The sequence below is a fragment of the Lissotriton vulgaris genome, unplaced genomic scaffold, assembly GCF_964263255.1.
Source record: "Lissotriton vulgaris unplaced genomic scaffold, aLisVul1.2 SCAFFOLD_908, whole genome shotgun sequence".
Classification (NCBI taxonomy): Eukaryota; Metazoa; Chordata; class Amphibia; order Caudata; family Salamandridae; genus Lissotriton; species Lissotriton vulgaris.
The window spans coordinates 524,688-544,863 of NW_028255349.1; the positions used below are offsets into that span (position 1 = coordinate 524,688).

Below are 20,176 nucleotides of genomic sequence, written 5' to 3' on the forward strand. Positions count from 1 at the left end.
CTTTAATCCCTGTATATGTTGGTCATTTGTGTTCGTTATGTCACTCTTGACCAATATATCTCTTAAGTTCCGGCCACTTCTGTATGTTATTAATGGTCTCCTACCCATTTTGGGGCCTACAATGGTATCTGCTTTAAGGATTTTCCAATTATCAGCCATGATTTTTTTAACCTGTTTGGACTTTTGATTGTACGTGGTGATCAGTCTGGGAAATTCAATCATCTCAACTGACTTAGGTTTAGGGATGAGAGTGTCTGATCTTGGCACTATAGATGTCTTATTAACTGCCTTAGTGAGTACCCATTCTGGGTAGCCTCTTTCTCTGAACCGTTTGAGGATGGTGTTCATTTCCTGTTTATAGTCTTCTTCTCTGGAGCAATTTCTTTTAGCCCTAAGGAGTTCACCGTAAGGAATGCTCCATTTGAGGGGGTCAGGCTGGGCACTAAGAGCATGGAGTAGACTGTTCCCTGCAGTATCCTTCCTATGCAGCTTGGATATCAGTTTGTCCTCCCGGACCTTAATACTAGTGTCCAAGAATTCAATCCGACTCCTGCTTATATTGTAGTTGAGTTGGATGTTGAGGTTATTCTGATTAAGTTTGGCAATAAATTTAGCTGATTCTACTTCTGTGCCTTGCCAGATGATGAAAAGATCATCAATATACCTGATCCAAGTATGTACCATCTTAAAGTCCTCTCTCATTCTTTCATCTGCTCTAATATCTTCTTCCCACTTGCCCAAAAAAAGATTAGCAAAATTAGGAGAAAAAGCTGAGCCCATGGCTGCGCCGCGGATTTGTTTGAATAGAGTCCCATCAAACATAAATATATTGTTACGCAGGCATAGTTTCATCATTTCGATGAGCATGACAGTATGTTTACTAAATCCCAAAGCACGGTTTTTTAAAAAGTAGTAACAGGCCTCCATACCATGGATGTGGTCAATGATGGTATACAATGCGCTTACATCCATGGTAATGAGTATAGATCCTTCAGACCATACCACAGTGTCAATTTTGGTAAGGAAATCTGTAGTGTCTTTTATGTAGGAGGGAAGTTTGGTGACGTATTCTCTAAGGAAATGATCAATGTAAACCGAAAGGTTCTCATTTACACTTCCTATTGAGGAAATAATCGGTCTCCCTGGAGGTTCTAATAGATTTTTATGAACCTTAGGGAGTAGATAAAATATAGGTAATTTGGGGTAATCACGTTTTAGAAAGCAAAATTCATGCCAAGTGAGAAGTCCTTCTATTTGCCAGTCATGTAATTTATTCCAAGTCTCATGAATACTGTTGTGGTATTCAGTAGAGTTGGATTTAGTGTAGAAAGTATTGCCTTTAAGTTGTCTTAGAGCTTCTTTGACATATAGATCTCTACCCCAAAAAACAATGTTACCTTCCTTATCTGAAGGTCTTAACACTATTGATTTGTCCTCAGCTAAGGAAAAGATAAATTCTTGTTCTTGTTTAGATAAGTTACTATTGGAGTGGTATTTGTTATACTGGTTGTGTTTAAGTTTAACAAGTTCTTTACTAAGCACTTCCTGAAATGTGTCAATGGGGTCATGTGGCATTATGGGGTAAAACACTGATTTGGGTTTGAAGCTGGTACATGCCGCTTTGTTCATATTGGTCACCCTTACCCCCACAATTTGATCATCTTGTTGGCTCTCAGTAGTGAGATCGCTCAAAGCATATAAGTCCTGTATCAGATCGCAGTCATTAATGGTAAGTTCAGGTGGGCTCATCTCTATTGCAGGCACTTCATTACATTGTTTAGGTTTAAGTGTATGCCATTTTTGTAGTTTAAGTTTCCTAGTGAAGTTATAAATGTCTATCCTAGTGTCCGAGTAGCTAAACATTTCATTAGGCCAAAAAGTCAATCCTAGACAGAGAATTTGTTTCTCTTTGAGGGTAAGAGTTCTAGAGGATAAGTTAATTATGGTTTTATTTACCGTTTTGTCATCCATAGTTATCGTCTTCTTCTGTAGACTCCCCTTTTGGATCCCACTGGCTTTGTGTTCTTTCCGTCTTCTCTGCTGGAACTTGAGTCGTCTCTTTTGTGATCGGCTCTTCCTCTTGCTTGTCCTCTCGGTCTGCCCCGGACTGGTGTTTTCTGTAATGATTGTTTCTGTTGTTCCTCTGCCTCCTTTTTCCTTCTTGTTCTCAGGACCCTGAACTCCTCTAAAAAAGTCGCCGGTTTCTTGATGATTTCTGTATCTGAGACCGTGCTGGTAGATTGTCTTGACGCATCTGAGTCAGGTTCACTTGCGATTATTGTGGGTGTGCTTTCACCTCTTGCTTCCTGAGGTTCGGATGTATCCATGGCCATGTTACTTTGTTTGTATAAGTAATCATATTTGGGGCTGTAAGTTAGAATACGGCCACTGTCGTAGTCCCCACAGTCCCTATGTAGCTCTCTTTGTTTGCGGTATTTGATATCTTCTTCATTTTTCTTTAGGCGGCCCTTTAAATCATCCTTAAATTTATTTATCATATCTTGATTAGGGTGGTTGCTGAATTCCTCCTCAAGTTCTTTTATTTGTTTGAGAATCGTCTCACGATCTTCCCATGCATATTTTATTAGAATGCAAAACATGTTTTTGCTGCTTGAGGCTGAATTTTCTGACCACTCCTCTAACATTTTGGCATTAGGAGATTCATGTGATGGGGTTATGTAGATTCTCAAACCCGTGGTATCATATTCTTGTCCATGTAATCTTGAAGAGAGGTTGCTTCCCACCATTTGGAAGTTTCTTGTTTTCTTAGTTTTTCATATTTTCTTAGTTGAGATGTTAATGAACTTCCATCTGTTTTCTCAATTACCATGGGACCCATTCCCCCTTTACCCGGTCCCCTCGCAAACAGTGTGGCTGCCTCTATTGTACGTTCGTCTTCCTCCTCCATTGTTGGTTTTCTTTAATTAATTATTTCTCTGCAATTGTACCATGTGTTCATAAGTGAAAAGGTTGCACTCATCGGTTACTCTTCGGGAAAAGACGATGTGCCATGTCGTCTAATTGTGTCTTAGTAATGCTGTACACCTTCACTGTTTGTATAAACAGTTCCTGAAGCTGTATAGTTGTTACGTTTTTCCGAAGGGAATGCTGAAAGTTTTTACGAGTTTGTTTGTTTGGTATAAAGTCTATGATACATCAGCAGGTGCTCCAAATGCCACCCGTCTCCTTTTCCCGCTAATCCTAGGCAACAACCCACTTTCAAGTGCAGCCGCGCCGGGTCTGATGCCCCTTCGCTAGCGCGCCGGTGCCTCGTCCCACTACGGCAGCGCCAGAAAAACGAGTCTTACCGTCAGGATCGCACAGCGGTCAGCTCTCCTCTTCGGGTGTTCTCGACGTGAATCGTCTGTTCTTACGGCCGGTTCCGATCCCTCCGTTTTGTGTAAAAATACTTCATGAGGGTTGATTTCTGGGATCCAGTTCACAGCGTCAGGTGGCGTGTTAGACCCGGCGGCCCCCACCGCAGAGAAATGTCAATATCCTTGCACGTTTTACCGTAGTAAGTAATAAGCGCACTCAAAAGGGTACAGCTTGGTGAGGTTTATTCCCAAAGTTCGCTACGCGTTTCAGCACCGAAATGCCTTGTTCACACGATTAACCATTTCCGAGTGAAGAGCAGTTTTTAAGTACAATCCAAACAATCAACAGATCTGGTAAACATAAAAAAAGTACATTTTGTACAAAGAATACGTGGGCAAACATTAGATCAATTATAAGTCATTGAAATTAATGTATAAAGACCGCGTGCAATGTTTATTTAGGCATGTATTGAAAATTGGCACTAGACCGAGGTTATAATTGATCTAATGTTTGCCCACGTATTCATTGATAAATCTGAGGTGATGTACAATGATGACTGAATCATGTATAGTTTCCCGTTTCAAAATGGCGCTCATGTTTTTGGCTTAAGTTGATTAATGCTATATCACGGCGCATACATAGAGCGAGTCTTGTTTAAGTTTAAACATTTTTATGCACAGGTTTCAAAATGTGATCATGTGTGTTCATACTGTTTTAAGGGCATAAAATCCGTCCCGCATAAGAAACCATGCTAACAGGTACACTCAATAATGGCCGCCGTATTCTTTGTACAAAATGTACTTTTTTTATGTTTACCAGATCTGTTGATTGTTTGGATTGTACTTAAAAACTGCTCTTCACTCGGAAATGGTTAATCGTGTGAACAAGGCATTTCGGTGCTGAAACGCGTAGCGAACTTTGGGAATAAACCTCACCAAGCTGTACCCTTTTGAGTGCGTGTATTACTTACTACGGTAAAACGTGCAAGGATATTGACATTTCTCGGCGGTGGGGGCCGCCGGGTCTAACACGCCACCTGACGCTGGGAACTGGATCCCAGGAATCAACCCTCATGAAGTATTTTTACATATATATATATATATATATATATATATATATATATATATATACATATTATTAACAAAACATATACAATATTTATACCGTTGGATAGCGAGAGGGTGAAATTTAATATAACCACTCCAGTGAGTGCAACAGTAGGAAAAACATTGGATAGCGTAGAGGTAATAATTACTATTCAAACTCCAAAGAGCGCAACAGTAGGGAAAACGTTGGATAGCGAAGGGATGAACATTACTATTCCCACTCCAAAGAGTGCAACAATAGGGAAAGAGTTGGATAGCGTAGGGGTAAAAATTACTATTCCACTCTAGTGAGTGCAACAGTAGGGAAAGCGTTGGATACCGTAGGCATAAAAATTACTATTCCCACTCCAGTGAGTGCAACAGTAGGGAAAGCGTTGAATAGCGTAGGGGTAAAAATGACTATTCCCACTCCAGTAAGTACAACAGTAGGGAAAGTGTTGGATAGGGTAGGGGTAAAAATTACTATTCCAACTCCAGAGAGTGCAACAGTAGGGAAAGCGTTGGATAGTGGGATGGTAAAAATTACTATTCCCACTCCGGAGAGCGCAACAGTAGGGAAAGCGTTGGATAGCGTAGGGGTAAAAATTACTATTCCCACTCCAAAGCGTGCAACAGTAGGGAAAGCATTAGATAGTGGGAAGTAAAAAATTACTATTACCACTCCAGAGAGCGCAACAGTAGGGAAAGCGTTGGATAGCGTAGGGGTAAAAATTATTATTCCCACCCTAGTGAGTACAACAGAAGGGAAAGTATTGGATAGCGTAGGGGTAAAAATTACTATTCCAACTCCAGCCAGTGTAACAGTAGGGAAAGCGTTGGATAGTGGGAGGGTAAAAATTACTATTCCCACTCCAGAGAGGGCAACAGTAGGGAAAGCGTTGGATAGCGTAGGGGTAAAAATTACTATTCCCACTCCAGAGAGTGCAACAGTAGGGAAAGCGTTGGATAGAGGGAGGGTAAAAATTACTATTGCCACTCCAGAGAGTGCAACTGTAGGGAAAGCGTTGGATAGCGTAGGGGTAAAAATTACTATTCCCACTCTAGAGAGTGCAACAGTAGGGAAAACGTTGAATAGCGTAGGGGTAAAAATTACTATTCCCACTCCAGTGAGTACAACAGTAGGGAAAGTGTTGGATAGGGTAGGTGTAAAAATTACTATTCCAACTCCAGAGAGTGCAACAGTAGGGAAAGCGTTGGATAGTGGGAGGGTAAAAATTACTATTCCCACTCCGGAGAGCGCAACAGTAGGGAAAGCGTTGGATAGCGTAGGGGTAAAAATTACTATTCCCACTCCAAAGCGTGCAACAGTAGGGAAAGCGTTGGATAGTGGGAGGTTAAAAATTACTATTTCCACTCCAGAGTGCAACAGTAGGGAAAGCGTTGGATAGCGTAGGGGTAAAAATTACTATTCCCACTCCAGTGAGTGCAAAAGTAGGGAAAGCGTTGGATAGCGGAGGGGTAAAAATTACTATTCCAACTTCAGAAAGTGCAACAGTAGGGAAAGTGTTGGATAGTGGGAGGGTGAAAATAACTATTCCCACTCTAAAGAGCGCAACAGTAAGGAAATCGTTGGATAGCATAGGGGTAAAAATTACTATTCCCACTCTAGAGAGCGCTACAGTAGGGAAAGCTTTGGATAGCGTAGGGGTAAAAATTACTATTCCAACTCCAGAAAGTGCAACAGAAGGGAAAGCGTTGGATAGTGGAAGGGTAAAAATAACTATTCCCACTCTAAAGAGCGCAACAGTAAGGAAATCGTTGGATAGCATAGGGGTAAAAATTACTATTCCCACTCCAGAGAGCGCAACAGTAGGGAAAGCGTTGGATAGCGTAGGGGTAATAATTACTATTCCCACTCCAAAGAGTGCAACAGAAGGGAAAACGTTGGATAGTGGGAGGGTAAAAATTACTATTGCCACTCCAGAGCGTTCAACAGTAGGGAAAGCGTTGGATAGCGTAGGGGTAAAAATTACTATTCCCACTCCAGAGAGTGCAACAGTAGGGAAAGCTTTGGATAGCGTAGGGGTAACAATTACTATTACCACTCCAGAGAGTGCAACAGTAGGGAAAATGTTGGATAGCGTTGGGGTAAAAATTACTATTACCACTCCAGTGAGTGCAACAGTAGGGAAAGCGTTGGATACCGTAGGGGTGAAAATTTCTATTCCAACTCCAGAAAGTGCAACAGTAGGGAAAGGGTTGCATAGTGGGAGGGTAAAAATAACTATTCCCACTCTAAAGAGCGCAACAGTAAGGAAATCGTTGGATAGCATAGGGGTAAAAATTACTATTCCCACTCCAGAGAGCGCAACTGTATGGAAAGCGTTGGATAGTGTAGGGGTAAAAATTACTATTCCCACTCCAGAGAGTACAACAGTAGGGAAAGCGTTGGATAGTGGGAGGGTAAAAATTACTATTCCCACTCCAGAGAGTGCAACATAAGGGAAAGTGTTGGATAGCGTAGGGGTAAAAATTACTATTCCCACTCCAGTGAGTGCAACAGTAGAGAAAGCTTTGGATAGCGTAGGGGTAAAAATTACTATTCCCACTCCAGTGAGTGCAACAGGAGGGAAAGCGTTGGATAGCATAGGGGTAAAAATTACTATTCACACTCCAGTGAGTGCAACAGTAGGGAAAGCGTTGGATAGCGTAGGGGTAACAATTACTATTCCCACTCCAGGGAGTGCAACAGTAGGGAAAACGTTTGATAGCGTAGGGGTAAAAATGACTATTCCCACTCCAGAGAGTGCAACAGTAGGGAAAACATTGGATAGCATAGGGGTAAAAATTACTATTCCCACTCCAGTGAGTGCAACAGTAGGGAAAGTAAATGCTTCATATATATTTGAAAATAAATTAAATATTAATACCAATTACAAATTAATTAAAATGAATTCCCAATTTAAGGTATTATAATAATTATACAATTTAAAATAATAAAATTAATTTAATTACTAAAAAATAATTACCTATTAATACAAAATATTTACAAATAACAATACATTATTAGAACATTTAAAAATTATTAACAATTAATTCAAATTAAATACAAATGTATATATTTATATATTTAATTAATTACAATTAAATGACTTCCCACCCAATTCCCCTATAAACCCAAAACCCACTACAAAAATCAAATACATAAAATTAACATAATTATCAATTACTCAATTAATAAAAATTATTTACCAATTAAAATTAAATAATTACCAATTACAAATTAAATTACAATTAAATCTAAATAAATACCAATACAAACAAAATTATTCAATTATTTATAATTAAATTACTTCTCACCCTATTCCCCTATTAACCCACAACCCACTCCAGAAAATAAATGAATAAAATTAACATAATCATCAATTAATAGAAATTAATTACCAATTATATTTTAATTAATTGCCAATTTAAAACTAATAAACAATTAATTCTAAATAAATACAAATAAATTAATATATTTGATTAAATATAATTAAATTACTTCCCACCCTATTCCCCTATAAACCCACAGCCCGCTCCAGAAAATAAATAAATACAATTCACATAATTATCAATGAATCAATTAATAAAAATTAATTACCAATTATATTTTAATTAATTGTAAATCAATAATAATTAACAATTAATTGTACATAAATGCCAATAATTTTAAATATTTAATCAATTATAATTAAATTACTTCCCACCCTATTCCCCTATAAACCCACAACCCGCTCCAGAAAATAAATAAATAAAATTCACATAATTATCAATTAATCAATTAATTACCAATGATATTTTAATTAATTGCCAATTAATCATTAATTAACAATTAATTGTACATAAATACCAATAAATTAAAATATTTAAATAATTATAATTAAATTACTTCCCACCCTATTCCCCTATAAACCCACAACCCGCTCCAGAATTATATTACGCAAAAATTAAATACCATAAATTGACTTAGTTACTTACCTAAAATTCGATATTTTTGTTGTCTATATTCTGTCCCTCGATATTTTGGATGTCTATATTCTGTCCCTCGATATTTTTGTTGTCTATATTCTGTCCCTCGATATTTCTGTGGTCTATAATCTGTCCATTCGATATTCTGTCCATTCAATATTTTTTATTCGATATTATTGTACTTCTATTCAATATTTTTGTAGTCTATATTTTGTCTTATCGATATTCTGTCTACTCGATATTTTAAACTCGATATTTAAGTACCTCAATATTTTTGTTGTCTATATTATGTCTGTATACCGCTGTATTGTTTTTGTATTGGCCTGTTAGGCCTGATAGCGGTTCATGTTGCTGGCCCCATGAGATATTTTCTCTGTTGATCTCTAGTTAGTGAGGCAGGAGTTGTATGTACTGTGAAGTTTGAGAAATATTGGTGTTAATGAGAGAAATGCTACCACTCAGCGCTTTATGATTAACTTGCCTGATGATCCATGTTTTTGTATATGATGGTTAACCCCTTCGCCGCGGGGCTAAATCCCCCGTGGCGCGGGGGAGGGGGGCCGCACACGGTGCCGCTGTGCTGATGACGAGCCCAGGCTCGTCATGCAGCACGGTACTTGTGTGCTGGTGACGAGCCTGGGCTCGTCATAAGCCCGCCCGCGCAATGGAACGCTCAGCACAGCGGGGGAACTATACCCGCATGTGAGCGTTCCACGGCTCATGGCGAGACCAGGCTCGTCAACAGCACACGAGCACCGTGCTGCATGACGAGCCTAGGCTCGTCATCAGCATTGAAGTGGTTAACTAGGTCAATTGTATTTGCCTTCAATTGTAATATTTTTTTTCTATATTGTACCTAATGAACAGTATGTTTGTGTCGAAGGTTTTAGGGGTAATTTCACCCAAAAGAAATAATTTTGATTAATTGATAGTATTGGTGGTGGGGTACATCTCAATTTTTAGCATGGGCACTGTAATGATAGTAGCAGAGCCTTTGCATTCTGAAGTAATGTAGATAAAGGGACGGAGAATTGTATTGACGTTGTCCAAGTTATTGGGCTACAGCTTTCCCACAGTTCTTCAACTACACCAGATTCATAGAATACCTGTGTTTTTGATTTTAAAAAAAGAAAAGCGGGATCTACACATGCAGCAAGCCTTCTGAATGTGTTGGGATATGTCAGCTTTTAATCCAGTGGACAATTCTCATTTGCTTTAGCCTCTTGACCTTCTGATTAATGTCAAGAGTACTAAGGGTCTCATTACGATGTTGCGAGGACTTGGGTCCGCCTGACACCATAGCGGCCTGAAACCCCCAGACCATAGCATGCGACCAGCTATAGGCTGGTAAGATACATCCATTCTACTATGGCAGCTTGTGTGGTGGGCAGAAAAGGCCTGCAGCACAAGCTGCCATAGTTACATGAATGTTTGGATACCTCTCTGCACTGTGTGGCAGGCACCTCACGGTGCCACATGGTGCAGGGATGTTTAGGGGGGCACCATAGGTGTGCCCAGGTTCCATAGCAGAGGGCCAGGGGGCAAGGAGGCTCTACTAGGGGTCCGGAAAGTCATTTCATGACAGCATCACCATGTTGGAAAGGTCGATATGGCAAGGCTATCTGAAAATTGCATCATGATCCTGACTGCGGAGCCAAAGCTGGCTTCATCATCATTAAGGGATCATGACCATTTCCGATGCTCCAATAGGCTCAATGAGCCCGTCCGAACAGCAGCAGATGGTCACTCCACCTGAGGCCTTTACCCGCCGCATCCTAATCCCGCAGGTGGACCACAGGGGTAGATGACCGGCACATTGCAACAGATGGTTGGCCAGTTGCGGTCTGCCCAACATAATAATCAGCCCCTAAATGTTTAAGCTGAGTATATTTTCTCACATATAGATATAATCATTAGCCCTAGGCTAAGCCACTTTGGTCATTTAAACATTTTAAATTCTCCTTAGATAAAAGAAATCCTTTAGGAAGCTCATTGTAGCTGGAAGGACCTGGGTCTTGCAGTTAATTTGCATGGCATGCTTGTTTGAGGATTAAAACCTACTCTCTGTATAGTGTGGTTCGCATTCCCAATCAGGCTATTCCATATATATCCATTATTGCAAGAATTAAGAATTGCTCATTTGCTTGCATTCTCCACCCATCACTTCATTTAATACATCTAACCTTTGAATTGAAATTGAATAAGATCAAATATGTTGTATTTGAAATTGATGATAATATTGTATCAACATTCGTCTCCTGGTCAATTTTGCAGCAATGTGTGGAGGAGAGCTCTCTGCGCCTGCAGGGGTAATTTTGTCTCCCAACTGGCCTGAGCCATACAACGAGGGGGAAGATTGTATGTGGAGAATACATGTTGGGGATGAAAAGAGGATTTTCCTCGACATTCAGCTGTGAGTATTTCCTTTAATCTGAATATACAATATCTTGAACTAAGATACCTGTTATTGTAAGTGTATTTTGTGCTATGTGCTCTCTCTCCGAACTTTTGAATGATTTTAAGGTCAAATTGGAAAATATGTATGAGTAAAGTTTTCCCAATCTGTGTATGTCTGGAAATCTATGACTGTCTCACATTTCCATGAGTGCTCCTGAGATTCTCTGGTTATTCCAACAAGCCAAAATCTACTTTAAAAATAAACATATAGGAATAAGCCTTTTTCCGCTCTGTTTTCATAAATGGAGCCAACTATTTCTACTATTTCTACATTTGGCATATAATCGCAACAGGAAAGTCAGAGAGGAATCGCAATCTAAGACTTTTATAGTAAAAAGTGATATGTCATGGTTATATTTAATAGTTTAAATATAAACCTGTTTTTTTTAACAATGCTTTAAGTAGTTATTCCAAGAACATTTCCTTTCTGTAAAAGTGAGGGTGCCCCAAGGTTTTTTAAAAATGCTTCAGCATCCCCTCATGTTCACAAAGTGTATGTAGAATAATGTTATGCTTTGATAGGTGGTAAAACAAGAAGGAATGTCTGGGGCTTGCTCATGCAACATGTTAATCACCTTCTTGGCTAAGATGGTAAACATCTACTCAAAGTCAATCACAAACATGCTGTCAGGCAGAGTGTTGAGGGAGCTGTAATTAAAATGGGCCCTTAAGTTGTAGATATACTGCTCCTTATAAGCAACCACGGTGCACACTAACACTGAGGAGACCCTGCTGTAATTGGCACTTTTCTGGTTGGCTAAGGGGATCCCCCAGCCAGATGCAGGTGATTACACACACTGTATAACCTATGATCACCCTTGGGTAGCTTGGCACTGAGCAGTCAGTCTTATCACAGAGGCAATGTGTAAAGCATTGGTACAGCACCAACTTGTGATAAAAAACCTGAGCATCACAAAAGAGACTTCACACGAGATGTATGTAAATAACGTTTGAATTCAACACACACAATAATCAACACAACATGAACATCATGTATTTCTGGGCACAAATTAAAAATTGAATTATTACTAGCAGTCTAGGCCCAACCAGATTAAAATGACAATCATTATTATGCAGACTTGGGAAAGATTCTAATCTGCACCCCCAGCCCTCTCATGTGGAGCAACACATTGTCCACCCCCGGGATACTTTAGCAGTTCTTACAATTCAATATCTCACAGTTATAGGGTGGACCCTGGATCACAACGCACCAATGCAAGGTGCAATGCATATCAGGGAGGTCCGTAAGGAACCCATTCACACGCATACGCACTCAGCACCCTAATGCTTTGCACTGATACCTAGCAGGTCAATCGAGAACACACTGCAGATCCTGTGGCCCCAAGCCACTGATTGGAGATAACTTGTCCTCCCCCCTAGACACTCGGCCGTACGCTGCCAAAGTCACACCTAGTCAGGTCCCAGGGAAGCAGGTAGGGGTAGGTAGCAGGACTAATTAGGAGGTAGCCATCAAATAGAGATTGGCCACCATTCAGGAAGTTCACCCACAGGATGCGGAGCAGAAGTGGGCTGAGGGCAATAGTCGGTCACACCAAAGGGTTCCACAGCTGCCTTCCAGAACCAGCCCAGTTCTGCGAAGCACAGGGGTATCACACATTCTCTTGACCCGCTTCTGATCTTTCTCTGAAGTGTTCCACCAGCCCAGGCAAAGCCTGTCATCACCCAAGCCTGAGGTGTCAATATTACCTGGCAACCGGAGGTCGTCGGGGGGCGGATGAGGAGAGGGCAGGTGGTCTGCGGCACTGAGGCCCAAAAAGGGAACAATCGATGATTGGAGAATAAAGCAGGGGAGCCTCTAGGATGAAAGGGGCACTCACTCAGATATATGTCTATCAGAGTCGCTGCCAAGCAACTTAGGCACAAAGTCTGGTAAGGGTTGATATAGGGATCACACCAGACTGTTCCAGTCACACATAATGAAGAGTTGCAAATTCCACTTCTTTCTGGAAATGAGGCACAACGTCCGGTGCACATTGATAAAGCTTGCACCAGACAGTGCCAGTCACACATAACGAAGAGTTGCAAAGTCTGTACTTCCCTAGAAATGAGGCACCATGTCTGGTGTGCATTGACATGAGTCGCACTAGACAATTCCGGTCACACACACAGGAGCACGTTCAGCAATGCCTCACAAGGTAGAATAAGGCCCTACTATGAATACACCCCCCTTTGAGGGTCACCACCTTGATTGGATGCAGCACACAATGTGCATGCAGTCGGCGAGTTGCACAAGAGAGCTACAGCATGAACGACAAAGTGGGGCACGCTGGATTCCCCAAAGGGTGAATCTTCTCACCACCAACAAGACATTTATGCAAGCTGGAGTCCCTGTGATGCAAGGGCCGTACACCTTAGACACTGGCCCAATTTCTGGTGCTCTGCACAAGGCAATCCAATCTTCAGGCACAATTCTTAGTTCCACAATCATGCTGCGCTACCAGATGGAATCCAGCAGATGATGTGGGGCCTTAAGAGGGCACCGCTCTCCAGGTGTCACAAGTAGCAGGTGTGTGTCCCTCGTAAAAGATTTTTGATGTCTCTGATATCTCTGGAGGAACAGAGGGCAAGCCAGCAAACCGATGGAGAGCACACTTCAGGGTGCCACACAGCATCAGGTAGTCAGCCCAGGCCAACACTATTCAGGAAGGGCATGCAGTCCCTTTTATTGGCAGTAATTCTCCTTGTGCACAACAGATTCGTCTGGCAGTGTGCATCACACAGTTCCTAGTTCTTTGGTCCCACGCCCACAAGTGTATTCCTGCCCTGCTAAAGTATAGCCCCAGTATTTATACTGTAGTGTGCCTTTGAAGTTGGGGGTGGTGCAAAGGGTCTCCCTTTGAACCTCAGATGTCGCCCCTAAATTTCAGCCCTGTCAGCCATAAGCCAATGGAATGCAGATTTTAATATTTAGTGAGGCCATGATCGGGCTCCAGAGGCCATGTGTCAAAACGTCGTCCTCCACTCTATCCAGCAAGGCCCGCAAATGGCAGAGATCTGTCATTCCAGTTGCATGCTCTGTAGCTGGGGAATGCCCAGAAGTGCATCCCCAGCAATCAGTGTGGACTGAAGGCAAGCACCAAGGCACACAAAGAGTTAGAATGCAGAAAAATGGCCACTTTCTAGTAGTGAACAAAGCAAAACCAAAGGGGATGATGGACTAGTAGTGGCATTTCCACACTAATCACGACAAAGCCACTTTTACCACTGGAAAGGATTTGCCACTGTGAATCCAATGTTTACAACCACCATAGGTGTGAGTGTGCACACAAAGGCCTGCAACAGCAGACCTTACATGTGTTTAGAACCCGCACTTAAGTACCACTTCCTAACAAGTGTAAGAATGGCGCACGCATTTTCACATTGCATTTACAGTAGGAAAGTGCCCCAAGCCCTACGGCCACAACCAGAGAATCAGCCACACCCGGGAGGAGTCCCATGGGGGGAGCCGACCCCCTAGGTAGAGAAACTCCACATGGGGGTTTATTCCTAACTGGACAGTAAACACACAGGTGTACTTACCTGGCCACTCATATACCCAAGGCTCCACCGCTCAGGATTTACCCTAGGGTCTCAATGGTGGTAGGTAAAGTCTCCCTCAGGGTTGGCTACTGAGTGAGAAAGGCCAACCTGACCATGAGACATGTTTCATAGGCTATTCCGGTGAGTGGCACAATCAGTGCTGTGTCCCATTACTAGCCATTGTAGTACTCACCCTGGGTATGTGGTGTACCTTTTTACAGAGCACTCACAGGTAGGACACCTAAAACAATCAAGTACGTACCTATCCTGGCTTGTGTAGGAAGGGAGCGTGCACTTTCTTGCTGCAGTACAGTGGTAAAGTGCCCAGAGTCCTAAGGTAAGAGAGTTGGCAAAATCAAAGACAACAAAAAGCAAAACGTTTCAGGGATATCCCCCTAAGAAGGGCCATTTGCAACAGACCCTCGAAAGATTGCCGTACAATAGAGTCCCAAAATCGTAACCCCCACTTCTTTTTTTTCAGATCATGAGACATGGAAGTATGTACTTGTTTTTGAGGAGTAATACAATACTGTATTATATTTGTTGCATTGCATTATTCATATAGCACTTTATATCTCCCTCAAGGCTCCAAGGCTTACTGTCTACAGAAATATAGGATGTGAGAGCCTTCTTGGAGGAGTTGATGCCACCTCTTACTTTGAAATGGGGAATGGGTGTGCAGACAGATAGAAATAGATTCGCTTTCAGGGTAGGAGGGTGCTTGTCAATCAAGTTATAAATGGCTTCACCAAAAACTGGTGCTGCATAGATACAATATTTAGGTTGCCCTCTGAATTTCCTCTGATTGTACCTTGATCCTAATAGTAATAGTCCAAAACCAAACTTGGTCAATCTCCACCTAGCAACCCACTGCTTTTTTGGTTTGGAAAGTTTAGATCCTAACCTTCCACCTGTCAGCCCACTACTTTATTTTTGGGTAATTTGAAATTCACCCACCCCCAAATATCACTGACTATGTTACGCCTCTGGCAGAGAGGGCCGGGTGCAACACTAACCATGTGGAAGAGACGTTGTACTGGATGCCCAATGGGACGGGCATTTAGCTTTTCTTTTTAGGCAGCAACATGCCCGAGCTCTGCAAGGGCTTAAAGACTATGTCCACATGAAAGAGTGTAATAAGTATGGTTCTAGCCGAAGGTAAGTTGATTAAGTAGGTTTATTAGATCTCCAGTACAGGATTACATGAAGAATCAGGTCTTAAGTAAGGAATATAGAAAGCCCAACCAGGAGCAGCTCCCTTGCTGCTCAGCCCAATCTCTCAACTGACATCCATCCACCAGGCAACTGACATCCATCCACCAGGCATCCTCTACATTCTATCATTACATCACACATACCAACATTCCACTATTCATCCACACTGGCTGAGCAGCAAGACAGGTAAGCGGGGAAGATACAAAGCACCTACACCAAAATACCACCAATAGCTAGGCCAATGGACTACTAACCACAGAGAAATACTAAGGTGATGGTATAGCCATGTTGTCTTAAAGGAATGACAGTGAGCTTAATGGTCACCTAAAGAGAAGTAGAATAGGCTTGTACCTATAGAGAAATGTTATTCACATCAAGCAGGTAGTATACCTGTTGTGGTAAGAGAGAAGGAAGATCGTTAGAGGCCTCATTCCAGCTGATATTCCCACACCTAAGATGAAGGATTATGACGTATTTCACCTGAAATATGGAAAAACATGTGGACCTTGGGATACTGGGTCTAAACTTACATGATTGTTTCCCTTTCCAGGGGAATGCAGTGCACTAATCTGCATCCATTTACTACCTCCTTACTACAGCAGGTGTTAAAGGGATGCAGTTGCTTTTAGGAGGGCCATGGTGCAGTTATTAAGGAGCGGGGTAGGACACATCAAGTGAAGGAAGATGGGGGTAAATAATTTGCAGCTCCCTACCTCCGTTGTGCTGCGTATAAGCTAAGCGCAGACACTGACTACAGCTTCTGCACCACCACACAAGGGTCCGGGTCTGGAATTGCTAGAGCAGGACTTGCAAATCCTATAATTTTAGGGTTGGAGACACCAGGCGAGCCGGAAAGGCCAGGAGTGATATTCCTTTTTGATATAGCTCCAGGCCACTCATATTGAGAGCCCAACGGTGGCTGTTTCTACCACTCGGAATACACACCTTATTCAAAAGGGGTGGAATTTGACTGGCTGTTGGAACAAGTCAGTCAGCTATACATCTGAAGCTGACTGTGATAAAAGAGATGTGAAGCTGAGTGGATTACTTCATGGGTTAGAGGTCTGTCTTTTAAATGTATACAAACCCAACAGATAAATTCATTTTCCTCCTTATGTGAATTCTGTGCACCTCACACAAGTGCTTTCATGTTGTGGCATGAGGATTTTACTGGCATTTTGGATTGGGTGATAGACAAACACACTCTGACCGCAAACCTGAAATGTAAAACAAGGACAGTTCAAATGGCATGAAATTGCTGCACATCTAGAGAGTGCAACAACTTGGCAAACACTAGGAAAGGCTGGAAAAGATCATGGTACATTAGGTTGAAGAGAATGAGAATGTAGGACGTAGCAGAGGGTCTGAACAGGAGGCCATGACGACAATCATCAGGAATTATGCACTTGGTCAGCTGATGTACCCATAGGTTACTGGAAAGAGACATCACAAACAGTGAGAAAAGTGTACAGTCATTTGAGAGAGACCAGCCTGGTGTTCGAACCACCAAAGACCAACTTGATTAAAAAACTCTGAAACGTGCTGTTAATGTATACACTGAAGAAACACCACCACAAAACGAATAGGCAACTGCTCCAGAGGAAGTGACACAAGATCACAAAACATTGCCGGTCTGGTAGCTGTGAAGGAAGTCCCTCACCCCACCCTCCTTAAGACGTACATCAGAGATCAATCGGCATGATGATATAAACAAAGGAAGGTAACAATTAGTTATCTATGAATAGATGCCGAAAGGGTATCAACATATAGCAAAATCACGTAACTCATAAAGGCATGGATGCAGACTTGGATCTAATTAAAACTGAACTGCTTTGACTGTTGCATGAACAGCAAGTAACCCTTGAGATATCCCTAGACAAGGAGGAATTTATTAGAGCTAATGTAAACGGTATACTGTCAATAAGTGTATCTTGGCAGATAAGCTACTTGAATCCTGAAGGAGTCCAAGTCTGTCTCTTTGATGATAACCTCTTTTATGTGGGAAGCTACTATTTTTGTTGTCACTAAACCCAACAAAGATGCCTTGAACTATAAATGCATTTTGTCACTTTCAATTTTCAATGAAATCCTTTGAAAAGGTGCTAATGTGTCTGTTATTTACAATCGTGATTGATCTGGTATACAGAGGTCAATATGGATTTATGTTCAACAAATAGTTAGAGAGGGTCTAAGGGCGGGTTTACCGACCAACCAGATATAAGCCCCAAACTCAATATACAACAACAAATAATATCTGGGGGTCAAAAAAAGAGTAAGTAAGTCTAGCAGGAAGGACCACTATACCAAAAGCATGCAAAACAGTATCAGTGAGAGATAATAATTAGTGACCGGTCAAGTCAAGACTCAAAGGTACATGGAGAAAAATGTATTGTTCCCATCAGAAGCCACACTGTACCGCCCTTTTTGTCATCATTTGGGATCTCCTTACCCAGGAGACAAGACGGCCGGTAAATAATTACCGTGACCGAGATGTGATGTGAGGGCAGAACAGAAGGGTATGGTAGTGGCTAATGACAAAAGCAGTGTATGGTGATTGGAGTGGAAAAGTGAAGGGTAATTATAAAATTAGGTGAATGGGTGGAAAAAAGAAATTTTATTAATATCCCCCAAACCCTAAGATTAAAAGGCAGGTGTGGGTGCAGGTTTTAAATAATAACCGCACGTAATGGTGGTCGACATGTTTCTGCATTTCATAAGAAGCGATTTTCTAATGCATTCCTCAGGACCTAAAAATATACACTACTGCTTTGTAAATAAGATGAATAATAAAAGATATCACCTGGACATCCAGGCGTACTCAACCGTATACTGTCAGTGCATAATGGTAAGGGATCCAACATGTAAAACAAACAGACAAACAAACAAAGAAACAAATAGGACACTTAATGTTATACACATTGTTTCTGTTTGTAATCATAATGGCATTGCAATATGTTCATTTATACTGGGACATCATTTCAAGTATACACTCACCCTTATGTGTAGGTTGAGAGGCTTCACCCCACCTGGCTGCAGCGCAGGTAAAAGGAGCACCGCTCTGGGGATAATCATATTGTATTTACAAAGCGGTTAGTTATGTGACACTAGACAAAACAGAGTGAAAATAGAGTGTACTTCGAGACGAGAGGTAATCTAGACCTCTTATAAAATCAAGTGGTGACCAGGCTAGGCGTGACCGCCTTAATCTATCACAGTCAGTAAGGATGACCACCCAGCGTTGGTATGTTTTGGGTCTATCGCATTATTTGTGAGGGCGAGATCATATACTCACAGAGCGCTCAAAACGGGCGTAAGGATGAGTCACTCTAATGATTTGCCCTACATTCGTATAATCGTGGGTTTATTTAAACGGAGAACTGTTATGCATGGAAAACGCTCCGTGTAAACATTGTTTAAAAACGCACGAGCAATTTGAAGTCAGTGCGATACCTGCGACGCATCGTATCTTTGGGAGCGGAGTGGCCTCTAGCGGCGTGTATTGCTCCGTGTCTGCGCAGGGAAAGAACAAACGCCGCGTACATTGGAAAGATAGTTCGCTCAGCGTTCACTCACCTCTCCGTCGGTGTCTCCGGGCAGTCTTCAGTACTGCTCGGGGGGGCGCCGATCGCGGAGTGAGGTAATGTTTTGAATGGTTGTGACTCGTCAGACAACACGTGACAAAAGCAGTCACGTGATGCTTGGGATTCTGGGAGTTGTAGTTCGCTACCCATTTCAGCCTCTAATTAGTGGAAAAAGATATGCTCTAAGGTTTGCACAACTTAAAACTCACTCCGTGGTATTTAAGATCACAACTACTATGTCTTAAATCTCATAGTGTATGCATGCTAGAGCGTGGCTGCTAGATCGCTTTCTGACAGGTATTAGTAAACGATGCATAGTGATATTATACAGAGCTCCATTCAGAGGGACCTTATACAGGGCACCATTCACAGGGACATCCAGGGTATAGGCTCATTGAGGCCCTCTTTGTCGCTGTTGAGGCGGTATACCCATTTTTGTTCAATCTTGAACAAAAACCGGCTGACGTCCGCACATAAGTCAGGGATGTGCGGTTGCTCAAGGACTGTCCAGTAAAACTCTTCAGGACCATGACCCTTCTCCAGAAAGTGTGCGGTGAGTCTGGTAGCTTGTTTTCGGCACCGCACTGTGCTTTTGTGTTCTTGAATACGTGTCCGTACCTTTCTTGTTGTCATTCCGACGTACTGTAATTGGCATGGACATTTGATCAAGTAAATCAAGTTACTACTGTTGCAATTCGTAAACTTGTTTTGTGTCCATGGGCGATTAGTGCCGATGTCGATCTCAGTGGACTTTTTGGTCTGGGGACAGACGGTACAACTCCCGCACGGATGGTGTCCCACCACGGGTGGAAGGTCCCATAGGGTACCCACTTGCCTCACTTCCTTACTGCGTGGGCGTGTGTGGACCAGTTGGTCTTTCAAGTTCAAGAGAGGACCGAACTTGAAAGACCAACTGGTCCACACACGCCCACGCAGTAATGAACATATTGCAATGCCATTATGATTACAAACAGAAACAATGTGTATAACATTAAGTGTCCTATTTGT

General features: G+C 41.9%; 1 protein-coding gene across 1 annotated transcript in view; it reads left to right on the top strand.

Moving 5' to 3' along the window:
• Positions 1-20,176, top strand: part of SEZ6L (seizure related 6 homolog like) — a gene marked incomplete at its 5' end in the record, with an annotated part of 799,882 nt that overhangs the window by 500,054 nt on the left and 279,652 nt on the right. The window contains one exon of the mRNA XM_086951928.1: positions 10,650-10,788. Within this exon, the coding sequence (XP_086808054.1) occupies positions 10,650-10,788 (139 nt within the window). The remainder of the gene's footprint in view (positions 1-10,649; positions 10,789-20,176) is intronic.